Raw genomic sequence first — 23,594 nt, forward strand, 5'->3', positions numbered from 1 at the left:
CCTCTAGGCAGGTCAGCAATCTCAACTTCTCACTCATCCATCTAATCCACCTGTCAACATCTGCCATGTCTCAAAGGGCCTTGGTGGACTTTATTACTAGCTTGGATCACCTCCTTCCTTCCCTTCTTGTGGACCCTACCTGGTTAATTCGATCTGCAAATTCTAGCAATGAACATGCGAGCAGCTGGCCCAGTGTCAGGAGTTCCATATTGTGGAGATTGCCTAGCCCTAAGGCTGGAGGTAGAAGAGATAAGTCATAGCAATACTCTGAATGTGACAATGTTTATGCTATATCCCAGAGTTCATTGCTGCCTTAAACCAAGAACCAAGAAAGCAGCTCTGACCTTAAGACCTACTCTGTAGATCTAGAGCCAGAAACTCAGAAGCCTAGCCTGAGCCCCCATCCTATCAACTGCAAGCATTTGTGATGGTAATGAGGAAGATTAGAATTCTCTTTTGTCCCTGTAAGGGAAAGGAGTTTAAGATATATGGGAAGGCCAGGTGTGTGACCTAGTGGTAGAGTGGTTGCCTAGCATGCACAAAGCCCTGGGTTCGATTCCTTGGTACCACATACCCAGAAAAGCCCGGAAGTGGTGCTGTGGCTCAAGTGGCAGAGCACTAGTCTTGAGCAAAAGTGTCCAAGGACAGTGCCTAGGCCCTGAGTTCAAACCCCAGGACTGGCAAAAAAAAAAAAAAAAAAAAAAAGATGTATGAGAGCCAGGGACCAGTGGTTCATATTAGCAACACAGGAGGATACCTGAGGATCAAAGTCTGAAGCCAGCCTAGGCAGGAAAGTCCATGAGACTCTCAATTAAACAATAGGCTGTAGCCCCTGAGTTCAAGCCCAGTACCAGCACAACAAAGGAAGGAAGGGAGAGAGAGAGAGGGAGGGAAGGAGGAAGGGAGGGAGGGAGGTAAAAAGGAGAGGGGGGGGGCAAGAGTAGAAAACAACTGAAGAGCAGTTTCCAGCAGGAGCAGCAGGGAACTGCTTTGTTGGATTGCTCCTAGAGTCTTCTTCCCTTCCCCTGACTAAGCAATCACACACCTCGGAAGAGGGATTGGCAGTTGAGGCTCTGAGGGTGGAGACTGCTGAGCTTGGTGAGCAAGGGCAGGTAGCTGCGAAACTCCTCGAGTATGCGCATGCAGCGCTGCAGCACCGGGCTGTGCACCCCCAGAGTTGAGCTCATCCGTGCTGCCTCTGTCAGCCAGATGTCTGTCTTCTCCTGGGCCATGGACAGGTTGAACTGCATGTGAAAGGACTCACTGTCAGCTGGAAGCCATTCCTGAGCACCCCCCTCCCTTCCCCTCCCAGGGGGAGGGGCTCCCAGAAGGAGTGTGGGCACCTTAGCAAAAGCCAGGCACTTCCACTCGCTGAGATTCTCAGAGATGACTCGGTACAGGTGCCAGATACGCTGCTGCATCAGTATAGGATGGGTCCCGAGGGCGGGCAAAGATATAGGACTGACTTGGCCTGTGGGATAGGGCTGGCTGAGTCCTGGAACATGCTCAAAAGCCCATAAAGACAGAAGAGAGGGCCCAGAAAATGCCGCTTCTGCTGCTGCTGCTGCCGCCCATGTGTGTTAAACTACTGAGCTCAACAGCAAAGTTAGTGGAGCCTATCTAAAAGGCAAATATTCTGAGGAAAGAATATCTGGGAAACATGATGGCTCTGAAAGGGAAGGGTCTCCTCTGGCTCTCTATTGTGGTTTGGAAGTACCAGGTATGCCTTTGCCTTGCAGTTCATTCTTTCTGGAATATTCTTCCTACAGAAAACAATGGGGCTAACCAATTCCAAAGCCTTGTCCAACCAGCCCCTTCTTAATGAAGTCTCTGCAGACTATTCTATTAAAAATTGCTATCTGCCAGCCAGTGACTGTAGTCCTGGCTACTCAGGAAGATGGAATCTGAGGGCTGTGGTTCAAAGCCAGCCTGGGCAAGCAGGAAGGTCCATGAAACTCTTATCTTCAATTAATCACCGAAAAGCCTGAAATAGAGTAGCCCAATTATAGAGAGCTAGCTTTGAGTAAGAAAGGATTAGGGACAGTCCTCAGGCCCTGAGTTCAGGCCTTAGGATCCCCCCTCCTGCCCTACATGCACATTGCAGCCAGCCACTGGTGACTCATGCTTGTAATCCTACCTACTCAGGAGGTTTAGATCTGAGGATCATGATTCGAAGCCAGCCCAGATAAGAAAGTCCGTGACAGTCTTATCTCCAATTAACCACCAGAAAATCAGAAGTGGAGCTGTGACTCAAAGTGGTAGAGCCTTATCCTTAAGGGCAAAAAAAACTCAGGGCTAGTGCCCAGGTTCTGAGTTCAAGCCTCACAACCAAAAAAAAAAAATCCCTATTCATCTACCCAGCACCCTGAATCTCTTTTTTCTAGATCACTATTACTTTCTAAGATTCTAAGATCTACCTAATTTAGTTTATTATTTATTGTCTTTCTCCCCAAGTGATAGTAGTACTGAGTACAATGGGTGTTTTCCTATTTGCTCATTAATGTACCTCAAACCTGCTAACAGAATAGACACTGAACAAACATATGTTAAATGAATGAATAAATAAACTCAGCCCAACGGATGTTCAGGCAGATAAAAGTGGAAAAAAAAAAGATGTGACCCATATAAGAATAAATGATAACACTGTTGTTTTTACTACTGGTAGTTATTTCATCTGCAAAGCTTCTGCATTAGCTCTTAACTATTTTACAACCAGTTGAGAGATATATGCCAGAAATAACTGGTAACTAATCATAACTCTATAGTAGTGTACATTACATTTCTAATGGTCTTAAGGTATCAAGTAACAGTTAAGGTTGTCGCTATAAGAGGGTCATTCTTACGCTAGGTGACTCACAACTGAACTCCTAAGCTTAGAAGACTGAGATCTGCAGGGTAACAGTTTGAGGCTGGCCTGGGCAGAAAAGTTTGCTTTGTTCCATCTCCAGAATGACCAAAACTCAAGCATGCAGCCACAGACTGCACATGTGCGTGTTCTTTGAAATTCTGCTTTACCTTGGACAGAGGCAATTTCCGCAACATTCACACCTGCTCTTATCTGCGGCCTGCTGCTTAGAATAGGACCACAGTGAGCCCAGCTACACAAAGACTGATTCTAGAATGAAGACACATATTTCTCCCACATGGTATTTCAGCCCCTGAGCCTATCACGTTTGAAGGACACACTCAGATTCAACGATTTATTTTCCCCATCATGAGACCCTTATATCCTTACCCCTAGTACAACATCTGAAATATGCAGTATATGAAGGTTTTGTACACACACACACACACACACACACACACACACACACACACACACACCATGACTCTTTATTTTTGCAATACTGGTGCTCTATGATTTGTCATGTCCAACCTTTTCTGTTTAGCTGTTTTTCATCTAGGGTCTTGTTTGCCCAAGGCTGACTTCAGATCATGATCCTTCTACCTCCGCCTCCCCTATAGTTGGGACCACAGGGTATGCACCCTCACACATGGCTTGTTTTTCTGTTTGGGGTTCCAGGATTGCTGGTACCAGCGTTTAAATTCAAAGCCTCACATTTGTTAAGCTGGTGCTGTTACTCTCATACGGGTCATATCTTTTTCTTTTTTTTTTTTTTTTTTTCATTTTCATCTGCCTGAACATCCCTTGGGCTAAGTTTATTTATTCACAAAGCTTGGCTTGAGATAGGGTCTGGCTAACTTGTATAGGCTGCTCTCAAACCACAATCCTTTTATCTCTACCTTGCTGGAGTTACAGCAGTGTGTCAGCATTCCTGGCTTATCCAGCAATCAGTGGAGGCCTGTGATTCCTGGGGTTTACTTAGGGTCCCAGGGGTTGACAGAGGGCTGTTCGTAGAGGGAGTTGCCGGTCATCTTTACCAGTTAGCGTGAGGTAGGCATAGCGGAGCTCTTTGAAGTATTTGGTGGTTGTCTCGTATTGATGCTCCAGAGATACGAGCTGTTGCTCAGTGCTCCTCTGGTCTTGCGTAGGGTCCATGAAGGGATCAGACAGGGCCTTGTCAAGCAGGTCTTCCAGCTCAGCCACGGCTGCTGACATCAGCTGCTGCAGCTTAGGCAGGATGGAATGTTGCTTGCTCAACAGGAACTCAGTGGCCTGGCTTTTCTCAAACTGAAATGTCTCCCACATTTCCAGAAGCTGGTGGGGGAGGAGAAATCATAGGGTCATGAGTGGATGTGGCTTGTGCGAGATGGGGGACAAAGAGGAGCTAGTGGAAGACAAGGTGAAGTGTCCTCTCACCGAGACATCTAGCGCCTCGTTCTCACCACTGAATAGATTGAAGTAGCTTCGAAGCAGTTCATGGAGAGATCGGACATATTCTGTTCGAGTTTCCAGCTGGGTGTACTGTTCATTTGCTTCATTCAACTGCAGGGGTTACAGCATGAGTCCAGCACCCCTACAACTCCGCCTATCCCTTCTGACCCACCCCCACAAAGGATATCCCTGCCTCCTCAGTGGAGGCTCCATATTCAGCCATGACCTTTGAACTATCTGGGATCAGCGGTGATCTGGAATAGGATCCCCTGTGACCAAGGTCTATAAAAGCAGTCTAGTTGTCTCCCATGAGCTACCACCCTGATAGGTCAACAGAGCCCTTATCTGATTGGCCCAGAGAGCAGAACCTTATCGTTGGAAGCGAGACTGCATTAGTGTGGCCTCCTGACATGAGGAAACCCAGTGCTGTGTGAACAAGGCAAGACTTCCCAAGTGCAGATTACTTGACACACCAAGCGCATTGGGCCTCAGTGAAGTTCAGGGCAGATGGACAGAGTGGGCCTTGGGTCAGCTGAGGGGGTCGGGTGGGGAGAGCACACCTTCTGGGAGCATCGTGCAATGGTGTGAATGTCTGAGCTGATGGTCTGGAAGATGTGCACATAGTCGTTGAGGTCGGATATTAGTTTCTTACTTCGTTTCCAACATTCATCCTGTACCTGTCTGAGAAGGTCCCTCCTAATTTTGTCCAGCCCGGATTCTGCAGGCAGAAGAGTTAGGTGTTAGAGGGCACACAAAAAAGGGGGTGCTCTGGGAAGACTATGTGTCCAAAATAGAAAGGGCTGATGGGGGATCCACATCAAGAACTCTTTCCCACACTCCTTAAATGCTGACTATACCTCTACCCAGTTTCCAACAAGCTGCTTTGTACTTGCACCTAGTATATAGAGTGAACAGGCAAGGGCTGAGTATAGGGGTGTGTGCCTATCTTTCCAGCTACTCAGGGGGTGGAAAGTGGAGGACTAAAGTTCCTCCAGGGGCTGGGAATGTGGCTTAATGGTAGAGTGCTTGCCTAGCATGCACAAAGCCCTGGGTTTGATTCCTCTGTATCACATACACAGAAATACACAGAAGCGGTGCTCTAGCTCAAGTGGTAGAGTGCTAGCCTTGAGCAAGAAAAAGAAGCTCAGAGACAAGGCCAGTCCAGACAAAAAGCCCAAGACTCAATTTGAAAAACAACTAAACGCAGAAAAGAAAATATTCTGGAGGCATGTCTTAATGGGCAGAGTACATGCCTAGAAAAATGGGAGACCACCAATTCACTCTGCAAAAAAATATAATAAGGTGAATGATGAGAAAACAAAGTTTTCTCACAAGATGGGAACAGAGACAAATTTACAAATGAGCAGTCAGGAGTCCCTGGTGTGGCGCAGTGCAGGGATAGGGTTCTGGCACATTCTTCCTTGAGGAAAAGGACACTGGAGTTGACTGTGTTGAGTAGTTCGGGTTGTATTTTTCCCTTTTTTGGTGATATTGGGGCTTCAGCTCAGGGCCTTGCACTAACTCGGCTTGTTTGTATAGCGGGCACTCTTACCACTTGAGCCAAGCCTCCAGTTTGTCTTTCTGCTGGTTAATTTTAGAGACGGAATCTTACATATTTTTTCTGCCCAGGTTGTCTTTGAACTCTGATGCTCTAGATGTCAGCCTCCTAAGTAGCTAGGATTATAGGTGTGAGCCACTGGTATGGTAGGTACCAAGGCAAGGAAATGATATGTTCATGAATAGCAAGTGCCTGAGTCAGTGTGTGATTTTTTTCCCAGTCTTACTGCCTCACCCCTAGCACAGGAAAGTCAAAGAAGAGACTGTAATCTGACTTTGTTTTTTGTTTTGAAACAGGGTCTCACTGACCTTGTCAAGATAGCTTTGGAATCATTAGAGAGCCCTTAGGACTTGAAACTCTCCTCCCAAGTGCCGGGATTACAGGAGTTCACAATGCTCAGCTTGGTTTGTTTGTTTTTGTTTTGTTTTGTTTTTTTTTTGCATTCAAGTGTTAAAAGGAAATTTGCTTAGGTGGGTATGGGATTAGATGATGATCCTATACAAAAATGTGATATATATACATACATATATATATATATACATACATACATACATACATACAATGGAATTCTACATAGCCAACAGACAAGATAAAATAATGGCATTTGCTGGAAAGTGGATGAAGCTAGAGCGAATCATGTTGAGTGAGACAAGTCAAGACCAAAGGAACAAAAAGCGCATGGTATCCTTAATATGTGGCTATTAAATCCAAAGAGTACAAGAGTGAGGACTCAATATTTGCATACCCAATGCTATGGACATGGTCTTGGAGACATGAACATAACTACATAGACATAAAAATCTCTATAGACATACTCTATAGACATAATATTTTCTTACATAGATTAGTATGTATCTATGACATACAAACCCTCAGCTTAATTTTAATTATTTCTAAAACCTAAGTGCCAGTGATTGTGTTCCTTTCTTGAATACTTGTTTGTTAAACATGACATTTAAAATATGATATAAGGGGCTGGGAGTTTGGCCTAGTGGTAGAGTGTTTGCCTAGCATGCACGAAGACCCAGGTTCGATTCCTCAGTACCACATACATAGAAAAAAGCCGGAAGTGGTGCTGAGGCTCAAGTGGTAGAGCTCTAGCCTTGGGAAAGTCCAAGGACAGTGCTCAGGCCCTGAGCCCAAGCCCAGGACTGGCAAAAAAAATATGATATAAAAATCAATGTTAATAAATTCTTTAATTAAAAAAAAGATGAGGGCCGGGAGTTTGGCCTAGTGGTAGAGTGCTTTGCCTAGCATGCACGAAGACCCGAGTTCGATTTCTCGGTACCACATATATAGAAAAAAGTTGGAAGTGGTGCTGTGGCTCAAGTGGTAGAGCTCTAGTCTTGAGGAAAGCCCAAGGACAGTGCTCAGGCCCTGAGTTCAGCACCACAACTGGCAAAAAAAAAAAAAAAAAAAAAAGATGATCCCAGAATGTCACAAAGAACAATAGCCATCTGACACTTAGAATCTTAGATTTGATATTCTTAATTATGAAGCACACATTATTTCAGGTACCACTGAGAAGAAAAATGGGCCAGGTGCTATTGTGTCACAACTGTTTTCCTAGCTACTCAGGAGACTGAGATCATAGGATTGATGGTTCACAGGCAGCTGAGGCTGGGAAGACTGTGGGACTCATATCTCCAGATAGCCACCAGGAAAACCAAAAGTGGTGCTGTGGCTCAAAATAGTAGCGTACTATCCCTGAGCAATTTTTGCCCAGGCCTAGAGTTTAAGCCTCATGACTTACAAAAAAAATTAAAAAGGAAAATGATGCCCTCTGAACTTTGACAGGTCACCCATTACAAGATGCTTCTTAAGTTAAAATATGTCCCAAAGAGCAAAATGCAAAGTAGAAATACGGTATTTCACCAAATTCAGTATATGAAGGGCTTACTGTATACTAAAAATTATCCAATCCTATCCTTACTGATTCTCTTTGAGTATTTTATTTATACTTTTCTTTTTTGCCAGTCCTGGGGCTTGAGTTCAGAGCCTAGGCACTGTCCTTGGACACTTTTGCTCTGCCACTTGAGCCACAGCACCACTTCTGGCTTTGTCTGAGTATGTGCTACCGGGGAATGAAACCTAGTGCGTTGTGCATGCTAGGTGAGCACTCTACCACTAGGCTACGCTCCCAGCCCTATTTATACTTTTTTTTTAATGAGAAGACTAAGCTGCTAAGAGTACTACACAGTAGTAGAAGAAAAAGAAATTAAACTCAGGCAGCCTGAGTGTAAAATATATAGCCTTCATTCCATTATATCTTATAAATATGAATAAAATATCTAAACGTAGACACGGGCCTAAGTTTATTCATCAGATTATTCAAGAAACAGCAGAATATGAGTATATTTTAAGGTTGCTAGTGTGCTGCTAATCTTATTTCAAATTTTTAAAGGTCACCTTATATAAGAGTGTGCATGTATGTAAATATTATCTGAAAAGTAAACTTGCCTATCTCCCATTAACATCTCTGTAACTGAAAAATGGGCTAGTGGGCTCTAAGAGCAGGTACTGGGAACCATATTGGGTATGGTACTTTCTGAACCATGGAAAAACAAACCAGGAGATCCTGGCACCAAGGCTGAGAAGAACAAAGCATAAAGCTGGGGAGATCACAGAGGATAGCCTATGTTTAACAGAATGCCAAAAGATGTACTTATACTTTTAAAACTATTTCTCTGGCCCATAAGATAGCTAGGCAATGGTGCCATATTTGGACCAGTAGCAGCAGCTAGGAAAAGGCTGGGCAAGGGAAACAGTGCCACCACATGGCACAAAGGAGAAATGGCTTGATAAAACATCAGGGCTCAGGACCGGGAGCTACAGCTGGAACGGAATGGAAAAACCGATTTGAGAGATGGTTAGGGGACAGAAGGATGGAAAGGTTTGGAATGTTGGGGTAGCAGATTAAGGAGCAGGAGGAGGAGTAAAGGATGACCTCTAGTTTCCTGTGAAGCTAAGTTACCAGAGGATCAGTATGCTGTTCACTGTCGAAGGAAGCTCGGGAACATGATGCCCACAGTTAGAGGTAAGAAGGTAAAATGTGATCAGCAAGAAGGATGAAAGAAGATGGAAGAGGATGAAGTGAAAAATCACTGCTGCTTTCTGTAGTCAGTGTTGGAATAATATGTCTCATTTAGTCCTTGCTCTTGTCCTGAGTGATTACATTAGCATGCTCTGGCTGCACACAGAAACTGAAGCTCAGTGATCCTTTCACACAAAGCAAGTGAAAACCAGCCAGGCTTCTTACTTCCTGGCAGCTCATTTGAAGAGACCAATTGATCTTGAACTAGAAACCAAGAAACTAACAAACAAGAAAGACAACACACACATCTAGAGGAGAGGCGCAGGGTCCAAAGGAGTCCAGATCAAAGATTGCCCCGTCCCTGCCTTGCCAGCTCTGAGCACCCCTCCCCACAGAGCTAGAATTTGCATTCATCTGTTGAGGAGCAAAGAGAGACAGGAAAGGCTTCACAGGGAAGCACATTCAAGCTCTCTCTTTCCAGGCCCCAATTCTAAGACCTCTTACTTTCATAAAGCAGCAAGAGTGTGTGTGTGTGTGTGTGTGTGTGTTGTCTAATAGTACCTAGATTCTACAGGAAGTAGGTATTGTTATTGCTATCTTTGGGAAGCCTAACTGGATTAGAAAACTCCCTATCTCCTAAATGAACAGATGACTTCTTAACCTTGCCCATGAGACTCTCCAAGCTCAGCTCCTAGGCTGAGGCATGCGTCATCCTTCCAATACACAGGGGGTGAGATATAAAGAGTAGACAACACTGCGATGTAAACAAGATTTTTTTTTTGCCAGTCCTGGGGCATGAACTCAGGGCCTGAGCACTGCTCTTGGGCTTTCTCAAGGCCATTGCTCTATCACTTGAGCCACAGTATCACTTCCGGCTTTTTCTGTGTATGTGGTACCAAGGAATCAAACCCAGGTCTTCATGCATGCTAGGCAAGCACCCTACCAATAGGCAAACTCCTAGCTGTAAACCAGATTTTCTCAGGGGCATCAACAACTGGAATTTGACCTGAGGTAGGAAGCAACAAAAGGATATAAACTTAGATTGCCTAGGAGAAAGCAGAGCGAATGTGGCTGAGTCCTTTATTCTATGTGGAACTTTTAGGGTGTCCTTGAGCCAATACAAACCAGTCACTTACACAGTAGAAATCATGCAATGATGTGTTATAGTAGAAAGCAGTCTCTGACCAGGCCCTGATAGCTCATGCTTACTATCCTAGTTTCTGAGGAGGCTGAGTTTTGAGGATTCTGATTTGAAGCCAGTTGGAAAGTCTATGAGACTCTTATCTCCAATTATCCACCAAACAGCCAGAAGTGGAGCTCTGGCTCAAGTGGTAGAGTGCTATCCTTGTGCAGAAAAAGTGGAGGGAGGGGCCAGGAGTTTGGCCTAGTGGTAGAGTGCTTGTCTAGCATGCATGAATACCCGAGTTCGATTCCTTGGTACCACATACATAAAAAAAGCTGTAAATGGTGCTGTGGCTCAAGTGATAGAGCTCTAGCCTTGGGAAAGCCCAAGGACAATGCTCAGGCCCTGAGTTCAAGCCCCAGAACTGGCTTAAAAAATGTGAAGGGACATCACTCAGGTTCCTTAGTTCAAACCATAGTAACTGGCAACAAAATCCCCAGAGCTCCCAAATGGCAGGAGACACCAAACCTAACAGAGGAGCTGAACACCAGTAAGACGGAATAAGGTTCCTATGTTGTGTGGTGGGTGACCATGAAAGAAACGCTATGGGCATGGCCAGACTCAGTGAGGGATTGATTCAAATCCTGAGGATCTGCTAGCAAGAACCAATGTGGGGCTGAGCCAGGGAAGGAAGGCACTAGAGACTCTACTAGGTCACGGTTTTCACAGCCCAGGACATGGCACCAGAAGCACAAGAGACCTGGAACCGCACAAGGATGTATAAAGGATGTACAAAGAAGACCATGCAACCTGGAAGCCCCCGCCCTCGAAGAATCAGACAGCATCTGGGGAAGGAAAAGAGAGCAGAGGACACTTAAGAATAAAAATAACCCGAGGCTGTGGTATGATCAATTACCCACAATAGACTGAACTAGACCAAAGCGGCCACTTAAAAATGAAAAGAGCTCTTTTTTAATTAGGTAGATCATTTTCTTCCACTTCACCCACGGGAGTTAAGAATTATAGAGTGAGGAAAGATGGGCTAGAGAGTGAGTCTGTACACATGCACACTGTGGGATAAAACTCTGACACACTATCTTCAGGGAGGAGACACCCTAGATTCTTGAGTATGACTGAAGAAACAGATCAGCAGCCCAAGCAACAGGCTAAATTTTTTCTCTACCACATGTGGTATAAACTATGTGTACACCCTAAAAATGCAGTGAGTGCTGAGCGCTGCTCATGCCTATAAATGTAGCAACTCAGGAGGCTGAGATCTAAGAAACAAAGTCTGCCTGGGCAGAAACATCTGTGAGAATCATATCTCCAATTAAACACCAGAAAAAAAAAAACCAAAAAACAAAAAACCTAAAAAGTAGAGCGATGGCTTGAGTGGTTGAGCACCAGTTGTAAGTAGCAAAGCTAAAGATAGTGTCTAGGCCCTGAGTTCAAAAAAAAATTTTTAAACAGATATTTTAAAACAAAATAATTTTGAACAGAAACATGATTACTGAGAAATCTAGGGAATACATGGAGCTATAATAGAGGCTATCTGTCAGTAATCATATATTTGATGGGAATCAAATCATATGTGATGGGAATAATCATATTTGATGACAAAAGGGAAGGGACTGGGAACTGGGGCTCTGGGAAGCTTCTTTGTTCAAAAGGAGCCTGTGCCAAAGTTGGACATCCATGGCCCTTGGCAGGCTACGTGACTAGAGAGAAGGAACAGAGCCCGGCAATACTCACTTAGCTGTCTCTGTATATCTTGGCAGCTCAGCAGCAGCAGCTTGCCTTTTGTGAGCAACTCCACAGACATTTCAGAGACTTGGGTATGCCAGACATTCAGGCTGGTCACCAGTGCTATGTAGTCCTTGACAGCACAGCCTCGAAAGCCCTCCAGCTTCTTAGGCCCCCAGGCGTTCAGGAACTCATAAATGACTGTGACCCACTCATGTTCCCTGCAGAATTCCTGTACCTCCCACAGCATGTCCTAGGGGAAGACAGGGGGCCTAAGACAGAGGCAGTGGCTAGGAAAAGAAGCGAGCAGAATTGCAGGCCAGAAATCTCTGCTTCTTACCTTCAGCAGTGCCTTTTGTATGGTTAGAGCATGCTGGATTCGGAAGCTGTTGTCCAAATCCACCTGCAGCTGGTCATAATTGTTGGGCAAATAATGGCCCCGTATTCGGTGCCCACAGACCTCCAGGATATCACTTCTGTCTGCCTGAGACTTCCAGGGTAACACAAATCCTATTGAGGGGCCACAGAACATTCGAACAGCATTGATGGACTGGCTGTGGAACTTGGGTAGCTGGAATTCTGTGTCTGGGTCCACGTCCTCTTCATTATCTTCCTCTAGTGGAGCATAGGAGGTTAACGGATTATGAGAGCCCCCAGAGCTCCCACACAGCCTTTCTCTCAGAGTGTCTGTATAACACATGTCCCTGCATATCTGATTCCTGCCCCTAAGTTTACGCACATCAATAGCATCAACACAGTTCATCAGACCCATGGAGAGAGCTTTCTAGTCAGAATTCAACATGTACAGGAAGGAATTTATTCTGTACAAGCAGAAAGGGAAATGCGCAATGTTTTAAGTGGGCTACAGAGTAATGAGCCACTCTCGGTGAAGCATCTGGAGACTTTCTGTTCATTGGCAAATCAGAATGTCTCCCCTACACTAGGAACAAAACACATTGCCTCTGCTGTGCAGAGTCTGCAGAGTGGATGGTATGATCTCTGTCTTTTCCCTCCCTGAATGGGAAGTCATATGATACATAGCTGCAAGGGAGTTGGGAGTTTGTAATTTATAGGACATAATCCTCTGTGGAATAGAAGAGGAAGTGAGAGGAGATGCTGAATTGGCCAGTTGTCACTATCTGAGCCTGGTACCACCCCCTTAACATTTTTAGGATCTAGTAAACTGGCAAAAAAAAAATAAAAATCTGTTTCTATCAATGTGCATTGTTTAAAAGTTCCTGCTTTGAAAAAGTGGCGCTGTGGTTCAAGGTAGGGCAGTAGCCTTGAGCTGAAGATTTCAGGGACAATGCCCAGGTCCAGAGGTCAAGTCCCATGACAAAAAAAAAAAAAAGAAAGAAAAAGTTCCTGTTTTGAGTGGTACTCAGTAGACACTGTTGGGAGGTAACAATTGGGAAAGAGTGTGGGAAGGGGTGACACTGTCCAAAAAGAAATGTACTAGATACCTGATTTATGTAGCTGTAATCATTCTGTATATCACCTTTATAATAACAATAAAAAATGAATAAAGAAGCCTGGGTTTTTCTACCCAGGCAGGTTTCAAATCTTGACCCTGCATTATTCAGCTTCCTGAGTAGCTGGGAATGGAGGTGTGTGGATCACCAGCACTGAGCCTATATTTTACATTTGAATTAAGTCTTGTTATACATACGGGAAGACTTAACCAAGAGACTATATAGAGTCAAGGGTGGGACTGGTGCCATACAATTCAAGTCATTTGAAAATAGTCACCAGGAAACAGCAAACCCAGTGCAACTAAAGATAGCTGGTCTTGGGAATATGAGGAAGTGGAGGGCTTGGAGCATGGCGTAATGGTAGAGTGCTTGCCTAGCATGCATGAAGTCTTGGGTTTGATTCCTTGGTACCACATACACAGAAAAAGATGGAAGTGGTGCTGTGGCTCAAGTGGTAGAGCACTAGTCTTGAGAAAGCTCAAGGACAGTGCTCAGGCTCTGACTTTAAGTCCCAGGACTGGCAAAAAAAAAAAAAAAAAGATGAGAGGAGTGGGGGGAGGGAAATGGGGACCAAGACCAAGACATGAGAAAGGGTATCAATAAACAAAGGAAATATGGAGATGAATGTTTTCTCTGATGAGTAACAGGTTGAGGACTGAAAGGTTCACAATACTAATGAATTCCTTAATCTGAATGAAAAGCCACTGTATAAAATAAAGCAAGTATTGAATAAGGAACTCTTCAAACAAGTGCACATTAACTTAGCAATCAATTCTAACAGTAAATAAAATGTACCTATTACACTGGAGATAAACCTTATGGAGTTTGGGGCAAACTAGGGGAAGGACAATGAATTCATACTCTTTAAATCCATACACACACACAATCACATGGGGTAGTGAACAAAAACACCCCACTCCAACTCCCCTACCTTTCAACACATGGTGAGAGCTGCTTGATCCACACTGAAGGATGAAACTCTCTGGGCTAAACCACGTGTCTACCTCCCACGCTCTGTATTTGTCCTCCCCCTCTTTCCAGCCTTCACACACCCATCAGAGTCTCCTTAAATACCTTCACTACACAGGAAATCCTCGGAGGTCTTCAGGTCTGAGGACTGTATTACCTTCAATACCAGGATACAGAGAGGAGGCAAAAATGGGTAAACAATAAGAAATTCTAACCAGACTGAGAATTCTCATTGCATGACTGATGATATTAACTAGGCAGTCCAGTAGCTTGCTCAATCCACAATACCTGCAGGGCAGAGGTCTTGATAGACTGCACGCCCTCAGTGAGACTGTGGATGATATTTTCAATAGGGGGCATCGGAGTCAGCTGCCTGTGTGCATTAAAGATGAGCCGAGACCAGAGAAAGGGTTTTTCCCTAGGTGCCTGGAAAGGAAGGGCATGGGGCACATGGCTTCCTCCTCTACCACCACTGCAGGCCCTTGGCTGTCTTCCCATGTTCACCCACCACCTCACTTGGATAATACTGGTCACAAAAGAGGTGATCTCATCTTCCAAGATTGAAACTACACTCTGACAAATCATGAAGTTGACCAAGCGGTGCAAGCTTCCCAGCTGTAGCAACCAGGTCTCTGTCTGGCTCAGCTTCTGCTGCAGCTGCTGCAACAGGACCTTGTGCAGATACAAGGAGCCCTGGATGCTCCTGAGTTTCTTGCAGTTCTCCACTCGCTCCTGCAGGCCGTGTTGCATCTGGTATGTGTCCTCATGAATCTGGCAGGGCATAAGGAGGAAACCCAATGAAGAAAAAAGGATGGATAATAAACAATCCACTCACTGGTCTCTGCAAACCATCAAGTTTTGATGTCTGAAACTTAGCTATGTACATAAAGAGCGCCTTTCTTTCTGTGTGTTTGCCAGTACTGGGGTTTGAACTCAGGGACTGGATGCTGTCTCTTAGCTTTTTCACTCAAGAATGGCACTCTACCATTGGAGCCAGAGCTCCACTTCTGGCTTTTGGGTGGTTAACTAGCGTTAAAAATTTCAGTGGCTTTCCTTCCCAGCCATGATCCTTAGATCTCAGCCTCCTGAGTGGTTAGGATTACAAGTGTGAGCCAGCAGTGCCTAGATAAAAGCTCCTTTTTGGCAGAGATTTGTCCCTAGATGATTTTAAGTGACCAGAGAAGGTACAAAACAGAGAATGTAGATTCAAAAGATCCCTTGTGCTAGTGAGCCAGACCTATCTGTGTCTATGTTCAGAGGGCATCACAATGCCTGGATGTGGTGCAGGGAAGACTGGAAGAATGAGACTCAGCAGTCACACCAGGAGGTGGATTCTGACCATCAGAGCCAGGCAATGTGGGCTGCTGAGAATAGTGACATTGCTTTATTTTCTCCTAGGAGTTGTTTCCAGGCAGTGACACAGACTTTCTGTGAAGAAACTGAAGTGTGGGGAAAATCCTAGGAACTTCCTTTGGGGTTCTTCTCAGAGGTAGGAGGTTTCTTAACCTATAAAGGCTGACTGAAGTTGTCGGGTCTCTGATCTTGTCCTGAGCAGAACCCCAGAGAGACACAGAAGGCTATTTTTGACCCAAATGGAGCACTGGTCATCTGTTGCTCTCGTGTTCTTTGTGATGATCCATAGCGTGCATGGTTTAGAAGTGACTGCTGTCTGTGGGTTGTATTCTTTTTTCTTTTTCTTTCTTTTTTTTTTTGTGGGTCATGGGGCTTGAACTCTGGGCCTGGACGCCGTCCCTTAGCTCTTCAGCTCAAGGCTACCGCCCTACCTTGGGCCTGGGTGTTGTCCCTGAGTTCTTCAGCTCAGAACTACTGTCCTACCCCTTGAGCCACAGTGACACTTCATTTTCTAGTGGTTAATTGGAAATAAGAATCTCACAGTCTTTAGCGCCCGGGCTGGCTTTGAACCTCGATCCTCAGATCTCAGCCCCCCCAAGTAGCTAGGATTACAGATGTGAGCCACTGCGCCTGGCTTGTGGGTTGTATTTCTGCTACCCACAAACGTAAAACTTAGTCAGTTGGGCCCTCAGTAAGGCACAACACACCAAACATGTTCTCGGACTTGGTGTAGTGTCCTCTTCTGTACTTCCCACAATGTCCTGAACCCCACAGCATCCCCTTCACAGCCCATAGTCCAGTGTACTGCCATTACCCAGAGTTGCGCATGGCTCATCTGGCATAAAGGTGACCCTCTGTCATGGTTTAATTCTTTTTGTTTTTGTAATTGCTTAACTTAAGTGGCCAAAAAGGGTAGCTCCATAGTAAATATAAATCCACTTTCAGTGTGAAGTCATATAAGCAACAACACTATAATATATATGCATATATATTCACTATAGCTGTTTATTACACCAACACTAGGTGCAACAACTTATAAGTTTTGAAGGATTTTTAAAAATCTACAGCATCAGTGAAGTTGGGAGAATGAACAAAGGCAATTTTAGATACACAAAGATTTAGAAATTTTACCACCCACATATTTTCCTTGGAAAAAAAAGGAATGGTGTATTTCGAACAAAGGAAAATGAATCCAAGAGGACAAATAAAGAAATTTGTGAATCATACTGCTCATTTAAATGGGTAGATTTAAAATAAGAATGTAACAACTCTCAGAATTCACATTCCAAGATTTGTAAATGTAAGATTAATAGAAGACTAGAGAAACTGAGAGGAGAGAAAAGAAATTAGTATTAAATGATACTATTGATGCCTTATGGAAAATTAGAGAGGAAAGAGAAAGAGAGAGAGAGAGAGAGAGAGAGAGAGAGAGAGAGAGAGAGAGAGATTTTTTTCTCTTCTTCCTCTTCCTCTTCAGATTTCCTCTTCCTCTCCTCCTTCTTCTTGCCAGCCCTGAGGCTTGAACTCAGGACCTGAACACTCCCTGAGCTTCTTTTTGCTTAAAGGTAGCACTCTGCCACTTGAGCCACAGCACTACTTCCAGCTTTTTCTGTTGATGTGATACAGAGGAATCCAACCCACTGCTTCATACATGCTAGGCAAGCACTCGACCACTAAGCTACATTCCTAGCCCCACCACCTTGATTTCTGGTCTAAGAGATGATCCTAATTGAAGCACTTTTGAAGATCTATTTTGTAGAGCATATATAGTAGGAATGAAGAAGCTTTTAAAAAGGGTGCTCAGTCAGAGAAGTAATAGCTGAAGCAACAAATTGAAAATTGTAGAGGAACAACCTTTTCATAATACCTATGATGTTATTGAGGTAAATTATAAAATAGCTCTGTTCAAGTTGATTACTTAAAATGAAACAAAACAAAAAAAACCCTTGGGCTTGGAGTGTGTCCTGGTGGTAGAGTGCCTGCCTAGCAAGCACGAAGTCCTGGGTTCAATTCCTTGGTACTACATACATAGAAAAAGCCAAAAGTGGTGCTGTGGCTCAAGTGGTAGAACACTAGCCTTGAGAGAGCCAGAGGACAGTGCCCAGGCCCTGAGTTCAAGCCCCTATAGATGGCACATAGGCTCAATAATTGCAGTTAGCACAAAGCTTCTCCTATGCTCCTCCCCCCACCTCGGTTTGACTTTCTTCAACCATGGTGATGGCTTTTCCACCACCACAACTTGCACTACAAGTAACAGACAGGAAAGGCTCACAAAGGAATTTTAGTTGGATCCATCTCCTCTTGAGAGCTTTTCCAGTTCCTTTCATGCATACTTTTTTTTTTTTTTTGCCCAGAACTGAGTCATGCAGCCACCCACTCGGCTAGAAAAGTCTGCAAAGAGGCAAAATCAAGATTTGAAACCTAAGACTGATCAGCAGACACTGGGTGACACCTGAACAACCATAGAAGAATAAAATGTATAACATCCAAGTCATTGGAGGAAAGCAGTAACAATAAAGTTGTAAACAATCCAAGGAAAGGCAAGAAACAGGAAGGTTTAAATGGAATTCACAGGAAATAGAAAACACCAAGACAGGATGGAAAAAATAAATGGAATCTATGTCATAAACCTACTGTAAGACAGTCTCCCAGACAAAATGGCTTCCATCTGTTTATGGGAGAGACATACCCAAAAAAAAAAAAAAAGACCAAATTAACAAAGGAAATCTGAAAATAAAAAGGATATTAAGCCAGGCGTGGTGCCTCATGCCTGTAGCCCTAGCTACTCAGGAGGCTGAGATCTGATGATCGTGGTCCAAAGCCGGCCCCAGCACTAAACACTGTAAGACTCTTATCTCCAATTAACCACTAGAAAACTGGAAGTGGGGCTGTGGCTCAAGGGGTAGGGTAGAAGCCTTGAGCTGAAGAGCTCAAGGATAGCACCCAGGCCCAGAGTTTAAGTCCCATGACCAACAAAACAAAATAATAAGAGGGTTGGGAATGTGGCTTAGTGCTTGCCTAACATGCATGAAGCCCTGGGTTTGATTTCTCAGTAGCACATAAAAAGAAAAAGCTGGAAGTGGCATTGTGGTTAAAGTAGCAAAATGTTAGCCTTGAGCAAAAGAAGCTCAGGGCTAGTGCTTAGGTCCAGAGTTCAAGCCCCAGGACTGGCTTAAAAAAAAAAAAGATTGTATCCAGGAGCCAGTGACTCACACCTACAATCTTAGCAGCTATTCAGGAGGTGGAGACCTAGAAGAAAAAGGTTTAAAGCCAGCCTGAGAAGAAAAGTCTGCAGGATTTCATCTCCAATTAACTAGAAAAATGTTGGAATGGAGGTGTGGCTTAAGTGGCAGAGCACTAGCTATGAATGAAAAAGCTAAGCAAGAATGGGAAAGTGAAGTTTAAGCCCCAGTACTGACACAAACAAAAATCTGTGTATAGAAGAGAACTTTAGAAGTAAGGCAGTAACAGGAATGGAGGCATTTTAAAAAATGTTAAGTTTAGCAATTATGCTATAGTTAAGACAGAAAATGTTCTTTGAGAAAATAAATAATAAATGTAACAACTGTAAAAACTGGATAAAAAGGTATATGAGACTTTATCTTACTATCCTGAAGCTCTCCAAATCAGGGTAAAATTAAAGCAAAATGAAAATTCATTCAACAAAAGGAAAAAGGAAGAAAAGATGGAAGGAGTAAAGGGATGGTGGGAAGAGTGAGGAAAGGGGAAAAGGAGAGGAAGGGAGAGGGAAGCAGATTCATCCTAGTAATAAAACTTTGTCCTCAGATGAGCAATTCCAATGAACAAACTAAATGAAAAAAATTCCCAAGATCATTTGAACAGAAGCAGAAAAAAAAAATCAACCAGCAAAAGTGAACATCTATTGGAGGTAAAATCTCTTAGCAATGGATAAAGGATATCAACCAAGTACCCACAATTGACACATTTTCATTAATATTTCCAGTGTATTCTGGCTCTAGTAGTGGGCAGCAGAATGCATTCATTTAGCACCAATTACAGGCGTGGCTCTAAAACAATTCAATTACCAGCTGTGGTAATTCTTGTTCTCCATCTCCCATCCCACCTCTTTTTTTTTATTGTAATTAGTAAAAGGGTTACATGATATTTGCCATTTGCCAGATAGAAGGTGCATTAATTCACATACATTGATACCCTTTCACATGTCTTGGTACCCATTTCCCTCCCCCATCCATCCCACCTCTTATGGTGACTGCCAATAGGGTAGACTCTCCCACTCCATGCAGTAGCATACAGAGCTTCTCAGTGTTCTAACATGCATGTTTTTTCTTCTTCTTCCTTCTTCTCCTCCTCCTCCTCTTTATCCTTTTCTTTCTCTTCATTTTCTACTTTTTCTTCCTCCTATTCTTTCTCTTCCTTATCTTTTTTCTCCTCCTCCTCCTCTTTTCTGGGAAGGGCCTCTCATTTGCTAGGCAGGTGCTATACCATTTGAGCCACTCCCCCAACCCCTAGTTTTTCATTTAACTGTTTTTCGTTTTGTGTTGTTTTTTTTTTTTTCAGTCCAGGGGCTTGAACCCAGGGCCCAGGCACTGTCGCTGAGCTTCTTTTGCTCAAGGCTAGTACTTTACCATTTGAGCCATAGCACCACTTCCTGCCTTTTCTGTTTATGTAGTACTGAGGAATCAAACCCAGGGCTTTATGCATGCTAGACAAGCACTCTACCGCTAAGCCACATTTCTAGCCCTCACTGATGTTACTACACTGTATTTTTAATTTTAATAGACAAATTCACTGACTTGTTGTAGTTTATAACTTTGTATTTTCTTTTTTTCCAGTGGGGCTTGAATTCAGGGCCTAGGCACTGTCCTTGAGCTTTCTCAAGGCTAGTGCTCAACCACTTGAGCCACAGCACCACTTCTTGCTTTTTCTATGTATGTGGTATGGAGGAATCAAACCCAAGGCTTCATGCATGCTAGGTAAGCACTCAGCACTCTACCACTAGGCCACATTCTGGGCCAACTTTGTATTCTCTCTCTCTCTCTCTCTCCTTCCCTTTTTTTTTTTTTTTTTTTTTTTGTTGCTAGTCCTGGGGCTTGAACTCAGGGCCTGGGTACTATCCTTGGGCTTTCTCAAGGCTAGCACTCTACTACATGAGACATAACACCACTCTGACCTTTTCTGGATATGTGGTACCAAGGAATCAAACCCAGGGCTTCGCTCATGCTAGGCAAGCACTCTACCACTAGGCCACCCTCTAGGCCCACAACTTTGTATTTTCTTTAGAAATCCTTCCCTGTCCTGAGAACCCTCAACCTGCTTAATCCTGAAAAGCTTGTCCTTTTTTCCTTACACATTTAGATCTTTTATCCACCATTAATTTTTAGTATGTGAAATAGCAACCATCAGAAAACGCTCCCCCTGTCCACCCGCCCTGGAGTCCTGGGGCTTGATCTCAGCACTGAAGACACTGTCCCTGAACTTCTTTCTGCACAAGGTTAAACACTTTATCATTTTTTCCAGCTTTTTTTTGTTTATGTATTGCTGTTTATGTAGTGCCCTCAAATGTAGGCCACATTCCCAGCCCTTGTTTTTGTCTTTTGACACAGAATTGCTATGAAGTACCAGCTGGCTTCAACTCACTATGTAAACCATGTAGAACTTGAACTTGTGATCTTTTTTTTTATACTCCCACCTCAGCCTCCAGAGCACTGGGATTACAGGCAGGGACAACCCTTCAATAAAGATTCAAAGTGGAGGCAGGTGGAGTGGCTCACGCATTTAATTATATCTCCTAAGGAGGCAGAGATTAGAGGACTTAAATTTGAGATCATGTAGGGCAAAAAAAAAAAATCGCAAAGCCGAGTGAGGTGGTTCACACCTGTAATCCTAGCTACTCGGGAGGCTGAAATCTGAGGATCAAGGTTCAAAGCCAGCCCAGGCTTATCGCCAATTAACCTCTAGAAAAAGGGGAATGGGACTTGAGCTGAAGAGCTCAGGGACAGTGCTCCTGGCCAGAGTTCAAGCCCCATAACAGACACCTTCCCCCCCCACCCCGGCCCCACAAAAAAAAAAAAGATAGCTAACACAAAAAAGTCTGGTGGCTCAGATGGTAGAGGACTGTCTAGCAAGCACAAGGCCCTGAGTTCAAACCCCTCCCCCCAATAAAAGATAATCCTAGTATAAAGAAAAGATCCAGATTCCCAAATACAAACAACAAACAAAAGAAACTTCTTCTATTCTTTATCCTTTCTGCTCTTATGCTAAAACCAACCTTTAGGAAAATGTCAATCTCAGTCTTTGCTCACCTGTTCCAGATCCCAGGGAAATCAGCCAGAACTAGGTCAGTGACTTTGATCTAACAGCTGTCTGAGTCACACAGGGGTTCCTGGGAGAAGCTTAACCAAGAGGATGTTGGAACTTCCAGGGAACTCAGTTTGGAGAAAAGGTCTTAATAAATGGGAGCCTCTTACCAGCTGAAGAATAGATTTACAGAGATTCAGGAAGTAACGGAGCAACCGCAGAGCCCTGTACTTCTCCCGGGCCAGAGCCCTCCGCAGGTCCAGCAGCTCATAGCACCGATTCTGGTCCTTGGGCAGCCAGGACACAGTGTGAAGCTCCTGCAGAAGCCTGGAAGCGAGGGAGGAGTTCAACAGAGCTGGCTCCTTAGACCCCTGTGATCTCATCTCAGACCTAGACCTGTGCACCCACACTTCACAAATGTGTGCAAAGATAGTGAAAGTCCCAGTGCTCAGCAGTTATAGCTCTTCTTCAGCATTCTCTGGAGGAGTTCAAGCCCAGAAAGGTGCTAGCTAGGGAATTGTTTGGGGAGGCGGGGAGGGGGAAATGTAAGATATGTGCAGAGTTTATATCCATAACCTTGGTTCTAGGAGAGAGGGACAAGTAGATCCCGAGTTCTGGCTTAGAGGAAGAGACAGACAAATAAGGATTTTTCCTTGGGAAAAAGGAAGCTGTAGGTTCTAAACATTTATGTTGACAGGTGAGTCTTAGGACCCTAGGTGATTAAATTGCAACTTCTCATGTTCACTTTCTCTATTATTCCCAGAGAAGTGTATGTCTCTAAAACAGTTCTGAAAAATAAGAAATGTGGGGTTTTTTTTTGTTTTTTGTTTTTTGTTGTTGTTGTTGTTATGGGGTTTGAACTCAAGGCCTAGGCACTGTCTCTGAGCTCTTTTTGCTCAAAGCTAGTGCTCTACCACTTTGATCCACAGCTCTACTTTCAGTTTTTTGAATGGTTAATTGTGAATAAGAGTTTCATGGGGACTCTTCTGCCTGCCCTGGCTTGGAAGTGCCATCCTCAGATCTCAGCCTCTGGAATAGCTAGGATTATAAAAGTGAGCTACTGGCACCTGGCTCAAAATGCTATCTTTTATTCAGTGGAGATTAAGAAACTGATGGCTATGTCACTTCTTATCTGCAACTGTGTTTTAATTCTTATTAGCATTGCAGAAGCATAAATCCTTTTTTTTCTTTTTTCTTTTATTTTGTTGCAGGGAGCCCATGGCTCATACCTGTAATGCTAGCTACTCAAGAGGCTGAGATCTGAGGATCAAGGTTCAAAGCCAGCCTGGACACAAATGTCCAGGGAGACTCGTATTTCTAATTAATCATGAGAAAACTGAAAATGGCACTGTGGCTCAAGACATAGGATGGTAGCCTTAAGCTGAAGAGTTCAGAGACAGTACCCAAACCCAGAGTTCAAGTCCCGCCACTGACAAAAAAAGAAAAATTGTGACAGATCTGGAGTTTGAACTCAGGACCTGGGTGCTGTCTTTCAGCTTTTTTGCTTGAGGCTGGCACTCTACCTTTTGCACCACAGCTCCACTTCTGGCTTTTGGAGGTTAACTGGAAGTCTCAAGGACTTGCCTGTCTGAGTTGGCTTTGACCTGTACCCTCCAGGCCTAAGCCTCCTTAGTAGATAGAATTATAGGCATGAGCCATTGGTGCCTGGCTGAGCAGAAATTATCCTAGTTTGCAGATCAGTAAACTAAGCCAAAAGGAGTAAAGTGCTTTACTAGTTTTCAGAATCTAAATTATGATGTATCCTCATTCCCAAGTCTTTACCTTCT

General features: G+C 44.0%; 1 protein-coding gene across 1 annotated transcript in view; it reads right to left on the reverse strand.

Moving 5' to 3' along the window:
* Dnhd1 (dynein heavy chain domain 1) overlaps nt 1–23,594 on the reverse strand; it is a 57,516-nt gene that overhangs the window by 27,796 nt on the left and 6,126 nt on the right. The window contains exons 7-18 of the mRNA XM_090348267.1: nt 21,978–22,134; nt 14,692–14,946; nt 14,464–14,601; nt 14,281–14,332; nt 12,075–12,349; nt 11,744–11,987; nt 4,837–4,994; nt 4,262–4,387; nt 3,883–4,159; nt 1,344–1,471; nt 1,046–1,244; nt 140–234 (exon numbers count right to left, since the gene is read on the reverse strand). Coding sequence (XP_090204393.1) covers nt 140–234; nt 1,046–1,244; nt 1,344–1,471; nt 3,883–4,159; nt 4,262–4,387; nt 4,837–4,994; nt 11,744–11,987; nt 12,075–12,349; nt 14,281–14,332; nt 14,464–14,601; nt 14,692–14,946; nt 21,978–22,134 — 2,104 coding nt within the window. The remainder of the gene's footprint in view (nt 1–139; nt 235–1,045; nt 1,245–1,343; nt 1,472–3,882; nt 4,160–4,261; nt 4,388–4,836; nt 4,995–11,743; nt 11,988–12,074; nt 12,350–14,280; nt 14,333–14,463; nt 14,602–14,691; nt 14,947–21,977; nt 22,135–23,594) is intronic.

This window comes from Megascapheus bottae, chromosome 16 (assembly GCF_031878675.1).
Source record: "Megascapheus bottae isolate mThoBot1 chromosome 16, mThoBot2.hap1, whole genome shotgun sequence".
Classification (NCBI taxonomy): domain Eukaryota; kingdom Metazoa; phylum Chordata; class Mammalia; order Rodentia; family Geomyidae; genus Megascapheus; species Megascapheus bottae.